Source organism: Cyprinus carpio, chromosome B10, assembly GCF_018340385.1.
Source record: "Cyprinus carpio isolate SPL01 chromosome B10, ASM1834038v1, whole genome shotgun sequence".
NCBI classification, from domain to species: domain Eukaryota; kingdom Metazoa; phylum Chordata; class Actinopteri; order Cypriniformes; family Cyprinidae; genus Cyprinus; species Cyprinus carpio.
In genome coordinates, this window is record NC_056606.1 from 23,512,576 (window position 1) to 23,530,580 (window position 18,005).

Here is an 18,005-nt window from a genome sequence, read left to right on the forward strand (position 1 = left end):
CCAGAATAAAATCAAAGCCTGTACAGGAAACCTGAACCTCTCGCTGCTGAGGTAAAGCGCGCACACACACACACACGCACACACACACACACACACACACACACACACACACACACACACACAAAAACACAATTTCTTCAATACCGTGATGTTTCAGCTGTTTATGTCTCATGGCACCCAGAATTAGTTTTATTTGGACCTGCAGATTTAAATATATTTTCTATTACATTTTTCCAGTTTACCTGACAAATAACTTTAATCAATACAGGTATTGTCACCAATTTGTGATTAACACTGGAATATTCTTGTGCACACCAGTGGACAAAAGTACGTTTTTAAGAAAAATGTTTTTTGAAAGGCTGCATTTATTTGTTCAAAAATGATTTGAATGGTTTCTGAAGATCATGTGACACTGAAGACTGGAGTAATGATGCTGAAAATTCAGCTGCACATCACAGAAATAAATTACAGTTTAACAGATATTCGCATAGATAACAGCTATTTTAAATTATAATAATATTTCAAATTTTTACTGTATTTGTGATCAAATAAATGCAGCCTTGGTGAGCAGGATAGACTTCTTTCAAACACATTTAAAAAATCATAATTATTACAACCTTCCAAACATTAGTTTCCCCACAAACTGCATCTTCTCAGAGTTCCCGCAGGAAACTCACGGTTGTCCGGATGCGATCAGGGATTGTGTAAATATGACCGCAGATCCTCCAGAGCTGAAGAGCTGTTTGCTTATGGAGCTCTTGGCCGGGTTTGTCTCTCCAGGGCGTCTCTTCCCACGACGGGACACACAGGATCTAATGCGCTCAAGATGTTCGGATCTGCACATCAGCTCTGTTTCTTCAGAGGGTTGGAGTGAATGTCCTGGCCTCGGCCGAATCTTTAACTGTTCATCTATCATCACAGTTATTCTAAAAAGACAGTCTAAAATTACTTATTAGTAAAAGCATTTACTCACACGCATCTTATTCCAGAACTTTTTAAATCTTTAGATCATTTACATTCATGCATTCCGGCGGCAGGTGCTTTTATCCAAAGCGACTTGAGTTGCATTCAAAATATGCATTTTTATCAGTTCATGCACTCACAGTTCAGTTCATCAGTTCATTGCAAAATCTAAAATGAAAGTGAATGTAGAAGCAGTCAAGCTCCCAAAAGGTCAAAATCAGCCTCAGATTGTTATAAAAGTATCAGTAAACAGTAACTTACTATGGATATTCTACCTAAAAATGTCAGTTCTGTCATCATTTGCTCTTCTTCAAAAATAACTAAGAAAGAAATATAAAAGAAAGCTGATAAGCAAACAGTTTCAGGTCCCATTGACTTCTATTGTATTTTTATACATACTATGGAAGTCAATGAGACCTGAAACTGCATGGTTACCAACTTTCTTCAAAATCAATTTTTTTTATGATCCACAAATTGTGTGGATTCAGAAGACTTGGAATATAGTCATGCAGACATTTTTTTATAATATTTTTATGACCATTTTTTATTTTTATTTTTTGTCATTTTTGGAGCTGGGCAGTCTCTGTTCCCATTTATTTTGATTGTTCAGGATCTCCGCCGGTCTTTAAAAAGTCTTAATTCTGCCCTTTAAAAAGGTCTTAAATCAGAGCAGAACGTCTTAAATTCATGACATTAAATGTTACATGCACTGCAAAAAATAAATGTCGTCTTCAGTATTTTTGTCTTGTTTCCCAGTACAAACATCTAAACATCCTTAAATTAAGACACATTTACTAGAAATGCAAAATGAAGATATCTATTTCTGATAAATGGAACAAAATTGAGTTTGTTTAAAACAGGAAGGTGTGAAAACTCGTTTTAACTTCAAATTAAGTTTTTCATTTTGTAAAATACATTTAAAAAGTAATGACGATTGGTTGGAAGATGCATTTTTATTATCAATAAATTATGTTCCTTAAATTTTCTTTCTTAAAGCCATCAATAAATCCTGCAAAAACCCTTTTGTTAGAGTAGATTTCCTTCATCGAAAAGAGATGCGAGTGAATAAATGCTCATTTTTGAGTGATCTATTCTTTTGAATGTCTGTTGCTGTGTCGACTCAAGGCAGGCGAATTAAAGAGGATGTAGGTTTGGTTTTTAAGGTGTAGTTGAAGCTGGTTTCTCAGCGCAGCTCACATTCTGGAGTTATGGGCTCTTTGAAAGAACGTTTAGGGAAGAGAGATTGTGCAAGAGCTCTGGAATCTCCCCTTAAAGTCTTTTAGTGGCGTTTTCATAGCTGTTGAACATTTGTCAGAAAATCTGCAGAGGCCATCAAACGGCACTTAAGCTTTATTATTAAGATAACATGGCATTAGGAAGAGCAGCGTTTGCTCAGAGATCCCAGAGAGCCGTTTGAACTCAAACCACCCAGAATACCGCGGTACAGGCCTCACCTCCGTCTGTACATCTCACTGTCTGAGCACGTCTGTACGGGTTTCTCAAACATCCATTTTTATATATATATATATATATATATATATATATATACATACACCCATATATACGTGTGTGTGTGTGTGTGTATATATATATATATACGTGTGTGTATATATATATATATACATCTCTTGAGATGTTGAAACGGCACAATCTGTGGTGTGTGTGTATATATATATATATATATATATATATATATATACACATATATATTAGATATATATATATATATATATATATATACACATATATATTAGGGCTGTCAAATGATTAATCACGATTAATCACAATCAAAATAAAAGTTTTGTTTTTACATAATATATGTGTGTATACTGTGAATATTTATTATGTATATATAAATACACACACATGCATGTATATATTTAAGAAGAATGTTATGTTTATATATTAAATATATTTATATATAATATAAAATATAAATATAAATATATAAATGTATATACATGTAAATATTTTCTAAATATATAATTTATGTGTGTGTATTTATATATACATAATAAATATACCCTGATACACATACATATATTATGTAAACAAAACTTTTATTTTGGATGTGATTAATCGTGATTAATCATTTGACAGCCCTAATATATATATATATATATACTGTGTGTATACTGTGTATATATATTATATATATATATATATATATATATATATATATACTGTGTATATATATAATTAATGATTAATGGTCACTTCAAAACAAGTTAGAAAATGTCCATTGTCACATTGTCCAAACATCATTATACTACTTATAATTAATATATTTACTTTTATTCTTATTAGTAGAAGAATTGTTCATGTATTTTTTTTATTTTAGTGTATATTTTAATATTTTAGTGAAAATGATTAACAATTAGTAATTATGTTTGGGAAACTTTTGCAATTGTATTAGACTTTTGCTAGACTTTTGTGTGTTTGAAGGGGAATCGTTAAAACAGAACAAAGTTGGTTTTTCAGACCTTTATGAGTCACAGGAGAACCGCTGCCTGTATGAACTCTGTGGCGCTCCACAGACTCTTATTCTCTCCAATCTAATGCACGTCAAATTAAATGCACTCCAGACTCTTATTCAGATGGATGTTATGCTGCTGGAGTGATGGCTCAGTGTTATTAACCCTGCAAGCTTTGAGTTTAGTCAACATCAAATACATTTGCAGTCTGTGAAACAGCAATAAAAACATGTACTGATGAATCGCTCACAGTTAGACCAGGGATCTCGTTTATCAACAGTGCATTATTGAGCGCGTAAGCACAGTTTCACGCAAAGTGTGTGATCTACCAACTACCAAGGAATGTGTGTAAATATAAGGACAAAATATAAAACCTTTTCTACGCACTGTTTATAAATGAAGCCCCAGGATTGTGTGTTAAAGTATATTATGTGTATGTAAATTGAGTTGATATGTATGTTGACTTTAATTACGCCTGAATCACGTGTTTGTTCAGGAACAGCAGATTTAGTCAAACAGAAAATATGGATGTTTAAAAATTAGGGCTGTGTTGAAAAAATCGATTCACCAATTCTGAATCGATTTTCATATTAATTTCTAAAGATCGATCCATAACTCAGAGGATCGATTTAATAATAGGCCTACATTTTCCCCGTGAATTTTAATTTGCCGCGTCATTGAATTCACGCATGCGCGCGAGGTGGAAGGACATTAAAACAACGAACATGGCAGCTTTGAAAACTATTGATTTTTCTGAACATTTCTGCCATATGTACATGAACTGACAGTCACCACTGATAAGCTACTACTAAATATTGTAGAAACTTAATTTTCTGTAAAGTTGCTTTGTAATGATTTGTATCGTAAAAAGCGCTATACAAATAAACTTGAATTGAATTGAATTTGAAAACTCCAGAAACGCTAAAAGCTGCGATCTGGCACCATTTCGGGTTCAGAAGCAATAAAGAGAACGAGCTTGACCAAAAGCAAAGCAATTTGCAAAGCCTGCCAAATGGAGGTGAAGTATTGTGGAAATACTACTAATCTCAGGAACCACATGATGCAACATCATCAAGACATCATATCCAAGCCCGCCACCGGACCGCAACAGATGACACTGAAACAAACTCTACAACTGCCAACTAATTCTGCACGCTCTGTCAAAATAACTGAGGCGATTGCGGGCTTCATTTGCAAAGATATGCGCCCGTATTCTATGTGGAGAATGTGGGATTCAGGCGGCTAATGAAGGTAATGGAACCAAATTATGTCATTGTGTCTCGCAAACGTCTGTCTGAAGAAGTGATCCCCAACATGTACCAGACAGTAAAACATGGTGTAATGTGTAAGCTTAAGACCGCAGAGAGGGTGGGCATTACGAGTTGTCACCTGGACATCCGTAGCTACGGAATCTTACATGAGTGTGACAGCACACTACATAGACGAGCTCTGGAACCTCGTGTCTTACGTGCTGCAGACAACCGAAGTTCAAACGGACCATCGCTCTGTCAGTCTAGCTGAAATATTAACCAAAGCTATGGAGGAGTGGGGGCTGCTGAGTAAAGACCCAGCCATAGTCACTGACAACGCGGCGAATATGATCCGTGCGGTTGAGATTACGGGGCTAACCCACGTCGGCTGCTTCTCGCACATAATCAACCTGGCCTCGCAAGCCGGTCTCAAACTGCCGAATGGAAAAAAATGCTTTCTTCAAAAACACTTATCTAAATATCGAAGATCGGATCAGATCGGATCGAATCGAATAATGATAATCGATTCAAGATCTTGAGAATCGGAATCGAATCGATTCTTGAAATTTGAATCGAAACCCAGCCCTATTAAAAATGAAATATGGTCTCACACTCAACACTCCTGAAAGTTTCTGCTTTAGCTGTCCATAAATGTGAATTATATAATCGTATATAATTAACACGCTAACATATCACTTTACTAAACTCATTTTATGAGATGATTCAGTAACCACAAAACCTTCCTGTTTTGGCAGGAATGTTCATTATTTTGAGGTTTTTATTTTGTTATTTTATTTTATTTTATTTTTTATATTATGTTTTATTTTATTTTATTTTTTATTTTATTTTTTATATTATTTTTTATTATTTTATTTTATTTTATTTTATTTTATTTTATTTTATTTATTATTTTATTTTATTTTATTTTATTTTATTTTATTTTATTTTATTTTATTTTATTTTATTTTATTTTATTTTATTTTATTTTATTTTATTTTATTTTATTTTATTTTATTTTATTTTATTTTATTTATTTTTTATTCATTCATTTATTTTACCCCTGAAAGGTTCTGCTTTAACTCTTCGTAAAAGTGAACTATATAATCGTTCCATTAGCACATGCTTAACAAATCACTATAATAACCTGATTTTATGAGGTGACCCTCCTGTTTTGGCAGGAATGTTCATTCTCCAGCTGAAGGCTTGAATCAGATCCGTGCGCTCCAGTGTTATGCAGTAAAATAATGCAGGATGAATGCATGCTGATGCACTCCAGTCTGTGTGTTGCACTCATCACAATAAGCGTCCTACATGGTGTTCTATGTTTAGGGGAGATTTCAGAAGCGTCAGGAGGCTCTTAAACTCTAAAGTACAGATTATTCTTCTTGTGAAAACAGCAGCAGGAACACATCCACTCAAATCTCTGATCTGAAACGCAGATAATGTGGCTCTCTCAGCTTTCGTTTGGCTCACAGCTTATTTTGGAGCGATCTGGAAAACTCTGCTTGAAGCAGTATATGATGTTTCCATCTCAAACCTGTTCATTTCCCTGTAGAGCTGACGCTCTGCTGTTTTCTTCCAGGGTTCGTACAAGATGCTTGAAGCACTTCAATTTGACTTTTTTTAAATATAAGTCCTGGAAAACCCTTGAAAACAGCCATATTAATGAAAAGGTATAAAGTAAATCAGTATAAAGTTGACTTAGTGGTGAAATCTTTGATAGTGCTTGCATTATATTGTTCGGTCTTTTCTTGCATGTGCTGTTTGTTTGGGTTTTACTTGGGAATGCATGTAAAGTCTGACGCTCTTTGTGTTGCACTGTTATCATTGACAAGCGTGGATTATTATTGTTTCATCGTTAGTGTAATATATATATAAATGTAGTCGTCCTTAAGCCTGTTTTTCACTTGGGTCTATTTTTATTACTAAAAAATATCAGATTACTCAATTATCAAAGTAATCAGTAGATTACTTGATTACCAAAATAATTGTTAGTTACTGCTCTAGGTTAGTTAAAATATTTCAAAATACAACTACATTGTTTTGTGGAGCTAAAATATATATATATATATATATATATATATATATATATGTAGATATGTAGATATGTAGATATATATATAAATGTGGCAGATGTATTTATCTTTGTTTTACTTGTATCAAAAAGCTTCAATAAAAAAACATTAATATATACTTAATGGACTTAATGGACACCTCAAAATGAGAACAGTTAGAAGATTTCCAAAGCAATCTTTATACTTTGACCGTTACAACAACGTTTTAACACTGATTTGTTGTTGATTTTATATTCTTTCACAAAGTTTGGCTAATGTGCCATTACTATTATTTACTTCTAAAATATTAAATCAAGCTGTGAGTATCGGTAAAAATAAGTCAAATGATTACCGTACAATCTATATTACAGTCTGGCACACTTTACAGCCTTTTCTTAAGCTACCACACATCTGTCACTCACAGCTTCAAAACACTTCATCCTGTAGAATCATTATTATTTCATCACGTTATATATGGTGTTTTTATTTGCCGCTCTATTTCCATCGGATCCCGCTGGAACTGATAATGTCTTGGAATGACATCTTAATCTTGAAATGTCATTTGGTGTATATTAGTTGTCGTTCAGCTCTGCGCGGTTTGGACTGGGAAAGGAAAAGTAATTTTCCCTGCATAGCTTTCGGTGCGTCAGAGGATGGAAATGAAGGTGTTTGCCATCAGAGTTTATAAGCACAATAACAGATCTCTTATTCATCTTCCTCCTCAGGTTCATTCGGCCTGCGGCTCGCCGTCTGCCAGAGACACTATCAAACATCTGTTTGTGTGCGATATGAGCAAACTTGTTTGCTGAAATGAGTTTCAGGGTCATAGTCAAACACCCGCTGTGCTTATGGGTTCGATTAGAGCTGCAAACTAGATTTTATTTATTAAAATAAATAAAATAAAAAATAAAAAAAAATCTAGTTTTTTTTTTCTTTTTCTTTTTTTTTTTTTGTATTTGAGACTATTTTTTGTTTTTTAAATAAATATATATATATATATATATATATATATATATATATATAGAATATATATATATATATATATATATATATATATATATATAACATAATTTTATATTAAATTATAATTAAAATTTTCTTAGGGATAAAAATCTACCTCAGCGTCTCATCTGAACTATAGTGAGCCCTTGTAGATTACTATAAGGTTACAATTAACAACAGAGCACAAACTTAAATTCAACAACTATTTATTTTTAACTATAATAATCAACAAATAATTCACATAAAAAAAAAATGGTATGCAAACATGTAAATTGCACATAATGCAGTTTTTAAATTAACTACTAATTTATACAATTTCTATTTGTTGTTGAAATGTAATCATTTACAGAGTGGCTGTGATAACTTGCTTCCTAAAATATTTATTTAAACATAGCCTACATTAAATAGCCTGATTAAGAGGTAAAGTGAAATATATAATCTAATATTGTGCAAAATGCTCTTCACTAGACTTCATTTCCCCAGCAAACAAGTTGTAGACACATCAAAGAACGCCAAAACAGCATTTATTGTCTGAATTTCCTGAAAAAATGGAACGATTTGTTCAGTACACATGCATGCCAAACCGAAAGACCCTTACCGAAACTTTTCTGTGAATACATGTACCGTTACGCCCTTAAATATATATAGAATTATCTTCACATAAAAGCACATGAACTGTATGTAGGTTGTACATGCATTATGAAGTGTGGGTGTGTGTGTGTGTGTGTGTGTGTGTGTAGAGACAGTGACTGATGCGGTGGAGAGAACAACAGCGTCTCAGTTTCACGTCGTGCGTCTGACTGTTGATTTTGGCTCGTGTGGTGTTTTGTTCCACCTCTGCTGTTTTTCCCAGCGTGTTTCCTGGAGCGTCCTGGTATTCATTGTGTGTTGTGTGTATTTGTCATTTCTCCTGTCGCAGCTAATCATACAGAAATAGTCGTTATTTGTGCTGTTTGGTTTGGTGGCGTTAGTTTTGCAGAAATAACACATTCAGCTTTCATGGATGAAACACTTACTATCTCTAACTGGATGTGAACGCTAATTTAATATGTGTAGTAAATCACAGTCACCCTGCTGGATCTTTATTAGATCTAATCTGCCTCGAAACGGCACATATTAGTGAAAAGGAAGCAATTGTAAGCGTCACACTTCTTGAAGAGCATGTGTTCATGGCCATGTTGTGTGTGTTCAGTGTGTTGAAGCGTGTCACTGAGGTTATGGTGATTTTGATGTGGATGCTGGGTATTAAAAGTGTTTCACTGCAGCTGTCCAGTGTTCTCACACACACACACACACACACACACACACACACACACACACACACACACACACACACACACACACACACACACACACACACACAGACAGCGGTCTGAAGTCTGACTACGCTCTCATAACACACTCATTCTGGCCGTCAGACATTCATCGTGACACATGGACTCCAGTGTGCCATTGGCTTGTGTTGTGTCTTTCATTGCATGCTAAAATCCCAGTTAATCATGTATAATCACTATAAATAATTCTGCACTGTTTCAAGACTTTGTATTTTATTGAAGGCAAGCTCTTTTAGTGTTTCACAACCCTTTGTACTCTCTGGAGCACTTTTTGCCTTTGTTCCCTTAATTAAAAAAAAAAAAAAAATTAAGATTTATTTTAATTTAGTTTATTGTATTTATATATTTTTAAGTTTGTTATTTTATTATTATTTATTTTTTATTATTATTTTATTTTTCATTTTCTTGTATTTTCCTTATTTTTATTAATTTTTATATATTGTGTTATTATGCATTCTTTCATTTTCTTTTCTTTTAAATTTTTTTCTTTTATATTTTTACATATACATACATACATATATACATATATATATATATAAATATATAAAAATATATTTCTATTTACTGTATTTACACACAAACCATACATCTCAAACAATTTTTTCTCAGACCAGATTCGTCTACATTGTCTGCTTCCTCTTCACTGCTTTTTGTATTTTTTATATAGTTTTTATTTTATTTTATTTTATTTTATTTTATTTTATTTTATTTTATTTTATTTTATATATTATATTTTATATATTATATTTTATATATTATATTTTATATATTATATTATTTTATTTTATTTTATTTTATTTTTTTATATTTTATATTTTATTTTATTTTACAACATGATTTTTCTATGCTTTTTTTTCTGTGCACCATCATTGTGCCACAGATGCTGTGGGTGGAGTTTGTGTTTGTATGGACAGGATGATTCTTTACAGACAGGATCTGTAGGTTGATCTGAGCTGCTTCCACACCGTCTGCTTCCTCTCCTCTGCTTCTATTGTTCACGTTTGTCCCCTTAAGTGCAGATTATTGCTCTTTGTCTGAGGTCCTTTAACTTCCTCCTGCAAGTGTTTTCTTTGTGCTGCCAGCTCCACCTTTACCCCTATCATGAGCAGCACCACCGGACACAAAAGTCCCACTCGGCCTTTCTAATATGGAAGTGATTTGAGGACGCAGAACGGATTCACAGTCACAGCAGTTTAAGTGTAGCCAGTTCGTCGCCCACTAGAGGACGTAGGGTATTTATGAGGAATGTTGATGCTGAATAATGAGGACAAATGAAGCCGTCTAGGCAGTGTGATGAGAATCAGCTGATAAATGAGAATGTAAAGTATGTCTGTGGGTTTATGAAAAGCAAACCCACAGACATACTCTGCAGATGCACAAACCCTGATGCACTTTGACTGGAGGTTTATTGACACAGTCATATTTCAGATTGTGTTTGTGTCACTATGGGAAAGTGGCTGAGATAGACACGCTTTGCATATTTAATTCATCTCACGTCTGCGTTTATGTCTGTTTAGCGTTTTAATGTATATTTATTTAGCATTTTTAATCAAATAGTTCTGTTAAAGCATCTTTTTTATCAATCTGATTTAATTCTCTTTGAAGTATCTTCTGCTCATCTTATAACAATGTAATATATTGCTGTGATGCGCAGCTGTATTTTCAGCATCATTACTCCAGTCTTCAGTGTCACATGATCTTCAGAAATCATTCTAATATGATGAAGAAACATTTCTGATTATTATCAATATTGAAAACAGTTGTGCTGATTAATATTTTTGTGGAAACCGTCATACATTTCATTTTTCAGCTCATTTGGCAGATGCTTTTATCCAATAATTCTAATTTTATCCAACAATTTACATCTTAAATCTGTTTTTGAGGTTAGTGCAACTAATTACACATACATGTTTGTTTACATTTATGTATTTAGCTGACAGTATTTTCAGTTTCTCAATTATTAGTTGCTTTGGATGAAAGAGTCTTTTCTAGTGTGTTCTAAGTAAAGTAAAGTTGTGATGCACTTTGCCAATAAGACGACTTTTTTTTTTTTTTTAATCTGTTTTAATGGAAATGTGCCTTGTGGAGTGATTTCTCCCATTCGTTTTTCCTCAACTCTGATATAAACTGGATCCTAAACGTGGATCTGATCCTTCACTGTCATAAGAGAGTTAAACATGCGTGTTTTAGTCTTCTCAGAGCCTCCAAACCAGCCAAAGATTGATCTGGAAATCTCATTTGTCACCTCAGACACTACAGCAAGTTTTCTCTCTCAGTGATTGTGGCTCATCAGAGTCTGAACTCGTTGTTTTATGGTGTGAAGACAGTTTGTGTGGTTATTCCTGCGCGGCCTTCAGCTCTTGGCAGTGCTGAACAGGGGATGCTGGGATTGAATGCCATAGTTTGCTCTCTGCTTTATTTATGGCCGTGTAATGTAGCGTACAGTGGAAGGTGCAGTTTGTTTGAATGGCAGCCAAAATAGAGTCGTTATTCAAACTATATTATACACACACACACACACACACACACACACACACACACACACACACACACACACACACACACACACACACACAGATATAAGCTTCTCTGTCAAAGTTGGGACATTATTTCCATATTAACTTTTATTTATTCAGCAGATCATTGTTGTACAATCATGAGGTCTTATGTTAAACATCTGTTTTGTCTTTGCAGATCTTCCAGTATCACTAAAACAGAGACTTCGAAGGTATGTAAACTTCAGACTTTGTAATTATATTTAATGCGTGTCCTTACCAGGCGCTGATAAAGTGACAGTAAAATGTGATTTAAAAAATAGTAATTAATTAATTAGTAAGTGTTTAAATGTACAACAAAGTGCTAATAATTACCAAAATAATTTTAATAATGTTTGTTTTTTATGTTGTCATTTTCTTTACATTTTATTTAAATTTGTATTTTTCATTTTATGTTGTCATTTTATTTTATTTTGTTTTTAATTTAATCTTTTTTTTTCTTTTATTCATTTTTTCTTTTCTTTTATTTTTTGGTTTATTATTTTATTTTATTTTATTTTATTTTATTTTATTTTATTTTATTTTATTTTATTTTATTATTTTATTTTATTTTATTTTATTTTATTTTATTTTATTTATTATTTTATTTTATTTTATTTATTATTGGGTTTGCTTAAATCATTTATGGCCTTTCCTAATAAAAAGGTGTCTACATGACATTTAATGTCAAACAAGAAGCAAAATGCTGTTTGAAATTACAAAATCACAGCCATTAAGAGCGTATTTTAATATAGGGTGATGTTTGAACCAATTACATTTCATTGTGGGCGGGACTTCTCTGTGCATTGTGAAAGAATATTAATGAGGCAAGCAATGAAATGTCTGGTCACACATCAGTTTTGTGGTTTGCATCACGTCTGGTGAGGACACGCATGCTGATTGAAAAGCCTGATCTGCTGCATGACACTGAAGATCTGTGAGGGATTCTGCCCCACTCTCATTACAGTCCGTTAGTTTGAGAAGATTTCCATTATACCGTCTCATTTATTGTAGTTAACTAAAGCAAAAACCATAGAAATATTTACTGAAATAAAATTTTCTGTTTTCGTTTTAATATGGAAAAATGTAGTAATTTTATTTTTATTCGTTTTTTATGTCCACATATTTTTATTAATTAAAATTTTATTATAATATTATAATTTTATTTTATTTAATACAATTTATAATATAACTAATTGTATTTATTATAATAGTTATAATTTTTTATTTCAGTTTCAATTATTTTAGTAGATAATTTTTATAATTTAATTTATTGTATTTCAAGTAACGGAAATGCTCTTTTATGGTTTCAGTTAACTATAATAACCCTGATGAGAATTCAAATGAGTTAGTCATGCAAATGAATTGCTCAAAGCCTGTGTATGTGAAAAGCTGAAGTGAGCGTTCTTCAGGGCTGTAATGAGGGACTCCTGCATGCGTGTGCCGTGTGACGTGAGCATGTGTTGCATGTGTTTCATCACATCTGTAGGAGGAACCGCAGGAGATCATAAAGCCGGTGCCCATCAGCCAAGCGCCCGGGGCCTCCACCGGCCCCGCCAGCGTTGCTTATAATAAGACGGCTCGGCCCTTCGGCGGAACGACTAACACCGTCAGATCAGTCAGTCCCAAAGCCTCTATCCCCTCCGCCTCGTCTGCCTTCACCCCAGCCGCTCCGTCCCAGCAGCCTGGCTCCGCCCCCAAACCCACCTCTGGTCACTCCCCCTTCGCTAACTCCTCCTCCACACCCTCCTCTGGCTCCTCCTCCCCGGCGAGAATGATGGCTCCGCCCCCGGCCCCCGTCGCCCCTCATTCGTCCGTCTATAACACGCCCATCAACCTCTACTCCAATGAGAATGTGTGTGAGGTGGCCTTGGGCCAGAGGCGTGGCCTGCTGGAGAGCAAAGCCACTGGGGAACAGCACAACGGGTAGGTGGGGCTTCGACCGGCCAATCAGAATCTACTTCCTGTTCTTCATACTTCTGCTTCCTGAGTTTATTCTTCCTCGCTGTTCTCAGAGGGATGGCTTTGATCTGTTGTTCAGAAAGGGTTTTAATGGCGTGTTAAAAGTATATTCTGTGAACGGTGTTTGTGACGCTCTGTTAACACAGAAAATCATCTCTACTAATGAGAGGTTTAAAACCAGAGGGACCGAGATGTGTTATTTTAGTGTAACTGAGACAAAACCGGGAGAGTTTTAGTAATTAGTTGTGTAATTAGTAATTAGTTTAGTAATTTTGTTGTGTGTTTTGTTTTTATTGTATAGGTTTTATTTAATTTTTATTTCAGTTTTAGTTTATTTTAGTACCATTTTAGTATCAAATTAAACTAAATGTAAAAAAGAAATGTTGAGAGATGTTAAGCAACAAGCTGAACTAAAATCAGTAAAAAACAAACAAACAAACAAACAGTAAAAATCATAAAAAAAATAATATACTGTATGTCAGTTTAAGTTTGTTTTATTTTAAAGTTTTTTTTAAAATATTACTCTTTACCAAGAGTAATATTCAATTAAAATATAATTTTTAAATAGTACTTTTGTTAAATAGAACATTTATATCATTATGATTTCTTGGCAACTTTTTATTTAAAAGTTCTTATTATTTTTCTACTTTTATTAAACACATTAACATTGCTCCATTATTTGAGTGATAAAAATGACAGATTATTAGTACATAAGTTAGACATTAGGCATTGTTTAGAAATGTCATAAATGTAACACCGCCAAACTGAACTGAAAATGGAAAGGTTTCCAGAACCATTTCATTGCCTTTTATTGGTCAGACAGAAAGGAAGTCCCGCCCAAAACTCAGTGTTACTGCATCAGGCTGCTACAACAAACTAGAGCTTTTAGAACTTTTTAATGTCACATTGTTGCAGTCAACCTACCTTAACATATCTTTAAGAAGATTTGATGTGTTATTAGATACTGTATATTATCTTTGATATATCTTCTCAACTGGTTGAAAACCATGGGCATCGAATCCATGCTTGTAATTCAGCTGGAATTAAAATCAGGAGTATAAAACTTGGTTAAAGCACTTAAAATGTCAAACGTGTGTTATTTGAGTTGTGAAGAGTGTAAACCTTGTGTTTGATGTGGGACTACTGTTTCAGACGGATGAATTCTGCTCGTCTGTTGCTGGTGTATAATTGGTGTTTGTTTGAGTTTGCTCACATAAACAGTGCTTTATGGGTAATTACATCACGCCCCTTCAGTTTTAATTATTTTCTGTGGTAAGTAAGAGCCTGTCACAATTGCTATTCATAGAGTTGAAGTTGTAAATAAAGCCGAATATTGGCTCTGAATGCTGTGAGAGAGGGAATCGCAGGATCCACACACAGCTCTCTGTGGGGAGGCCAATGTGAAAAGTGATGGTTTTTCAAAACAATTGTGTGAGCGAGTGAGCGTCTGTGCCAGATGAGAATAAGATGAGCTAGTGTGATGGATCTCATGCTTCACCTGTACAAAATCTGTGCTTTTAGTCCTTTTATCAGTTTATGGGCATTTTGGGGTGTTTCATTTTTTTTTTTTAAATTATCATTATTTATTTACTATTAAACTTATTATCTTTTGCTGTATTTAAGATTTTTCAAATATTTTATATATTTTGTAATGTTTATTATTATTATTATTATTATTATTATTATTATTATCATCATCATTACTTGATTTATTTTTATTTTTATTATTTAGACTTATATTATTTTTTTATTAAAAATATATAAATTATCAAATGTATACTAATTATATAATATTTATTTTAGATATTTATTTTTTATATTATTATTATTATTATTATTATTATTATTAAATTAGCTTAAATATTAAATATTTATATTATTATTATGATATTATTATTCATTGATATATTGTTTCTTATTTTTTATTTAGATTTAAATAATGCATTATTATTATTAAAGGCATTATTTTTGTTATGTGTGTTATATGTTAGATATTTTAAATATTTTTTCAAATATTTTTTCTTATTCTAATTATTAGTAGTAGTATTAATTGAACTTATTCTTTTATTATTATTATCACTATTATTGTTGTTATTATTATCATTATTATTAAATCAATTGGCTTAGATATTAAATATTTTTATTATAAAAAATATCAAATTATAAAATGTATAATATTTTGTAATTTATTTCAGATATTTATTTTTTAAATTATTATTATTATTATTATTAAATAAATTGTCTTAATACATTTTTATTTAAAAATAAAAAAATAAAAAAATAAAAATAATAATAAATTTAAATCAAATACAGATATTTTTGTTATTATTAATAATAATAATAATAATAATTATTAAATTGGCTTAAATATTATATTTTTATTATTAAGATATTAAATTATTAAATTTCAATATTCTGTAATTACAGATATTTTATTATTATTCACTGATATATTATTTATCTTATTTTTAATTTAGATTTAAATATTGCATTATTATTAAAGGCATTGTTTTTTTTATGTGTTATATGTTAGATATTTTAAATATTTCATATATTTTTTTATTATTCTAATTATTAGTAGTAATAGTAGTAGTATTCATTGAATTATTTATTTTTTTTATTTATTTTGATTTCAATATTAAACTTCAGCATATATAACCATGCTTTTTTAGAAAATGTATAGAAAAAGCACACTTTAAAAGCACATTTCTCTTGTGTCTTCACTGTATGTGGTCTTGTTTTCATAGACGGCTTGTGTTTTCTCACTCACTGTAGTTTTGACGTGGAAGTCAACAGCAGAACAAAGAAAGCTGGTAAAGCTTCATCTTGTGTCTGAGAGCGAGCGCTTTCCCTCTCATGTGGTTTCACTGATCCCACAAACACGTAAACCGTGTGTCCACATGCTGAGACTCGGATAAACAAACGTTCTGCTTGAAATCCTGACCACAGGAGCTCGTTCCGCGCAGCTTAAGATGGATTGTGTTGAATGTCAACATGAGTTTTTAAAGGCTTTGAGGTCTGATGTAAATCCTGGAGAATTTGTAACAGGTCAAAATATTTGTGTGAAATCTTGCCGGATGTTGCTCGTGTCGTCTCTGCGTTCACGGTTGTTTTGGATGCGTCCTTCATAATATATTATTATGAGCTTCCTGGTTCCAGTGATAGTGAAGTCAACAGGAAAAGAGGAAGAACAAGTCGAGCCGTGACAGAATAAATCCCTGCCACGCTGATGGACTATCCAGAGATCCTCTCTCTTAAAGGAGTACTTCACCCAAAATCACATCATTTCAACTTGATGCGGTTTCAAAACCCCTGTGACTTTGTGTCTTCTGTGAAACTCAAAAGGAGATGTTTAGCTGAATGTTCACGCTGCTCTTTTCATAAAATGTATATAGTAGCTGTCAAAAAAAAAGAAATTGCTATCAAATTTCACAATTACAAAGAAACAAAGTAACATACTGAATTAAACCTGAAATTTTAAAGACTAAAATAGTAGTATTTTCCACCATTTTTACAGTGTGGCTTTGTGATATTTTTATGATGTCTTCTGTAATTTTTAGGACTTGGATGCTTTTGTCGTATGAACGGAAGCAGCTTTAAAATTTAGCTTTTCATCTTCTGTTGTGACGCGTTTTTATTTTGATAATGTTTTATTTTAACATTTTACAATTTATTAGTTTTAATCACTTTTTTATTATATTTATTTTATTTTTACTATATTTTTGTTATTTATTTTAAATAATTTTTAACATTTTATGATTCAATTACTTATTACTGTGTTTTATGATTTTTTTAAAAATTATTTTACAATTATTTGTTGTTTTTAATATTTAATTACCTAATAAGTGTTTTTAGATTTTTTTAATTTTCAAATTATTTTTCAGTTTTACCTTTTTTCTTATTTAATTACTTATTAGCAAGTGTGTTTTTAATTTGAATTTATTTAATTTATTTGATTTTAATTTAATTGTTTAATAATTGTTAGCCAGTGTTTTATTTTAATTTTTTAAAATATATATTTTACAATTATTTTTAAGTTTTACATTTTTATTATTTAATTACCTATTAGTAAGTGTTTTTAGATTTTTATTTTTTATAGATTATTATTTTTACAATTATTTTTCAGCTTTACCTTTTTAGTGTTTTAATTGATTTAATTGATGTGATTTTATTTTTTTATAATTAATTGTTATCAAGTGTTTTATTTTCATTTTTTAAGATACATATTTTATAATTATTTTTCAGTTTTACATTTTTATGATTTAGTGAGTTATTAGTAAGCGTTTCATTGTGTTTTACTGAAGAGAGAAAGTCATATGGGTTTGGAACAACATAATACAGCAAAGTAAATGATAACAGATTTGAAGTTTTTGGGATAAATGAACATGTTTCTGTCTGAATTGGATTTGTCTGATTGGAAACATCAGTGTGT

General features: G+C 31.8%; 1 protein-coding gene across 5 annotated transcripts in view; it reads left to right on the plus strand.

The window, feature by feature from the left end:
* The window catches only part of pdlim5b (PDZ and LIM domain 5b), a 93,040-nt gene that overhangs the window by 42,869 nt on the left and 32,166 nt on the right, over positions 1-18,005 (plus strand). For 3 of the 5 annotated variants that reach the window (XM_042733312.1, XM_042733310.1, XM_042733311.1), the window contains exons 3-5: positions 1-51; positions 11,772-11,805; positions 13,101-13,537. The exon at positions 1-51 is cut by the window's left edge and continues 101 nt beyond it. In XM_042733312.1, the coding sequence (XP_042589246.1) occupies positions 1-51; positions 11,772-11,805; positions 13,101-13,537 (522 nt within the window). The remainder of the gene's footprint in view (positions 52-11,771; positions 11,806-13,100; positions 13,538-18,005) is intronic. The other 2 variants (XM_042733314.1, XM_042733313.1) reach the window with 1 other exon arrangement.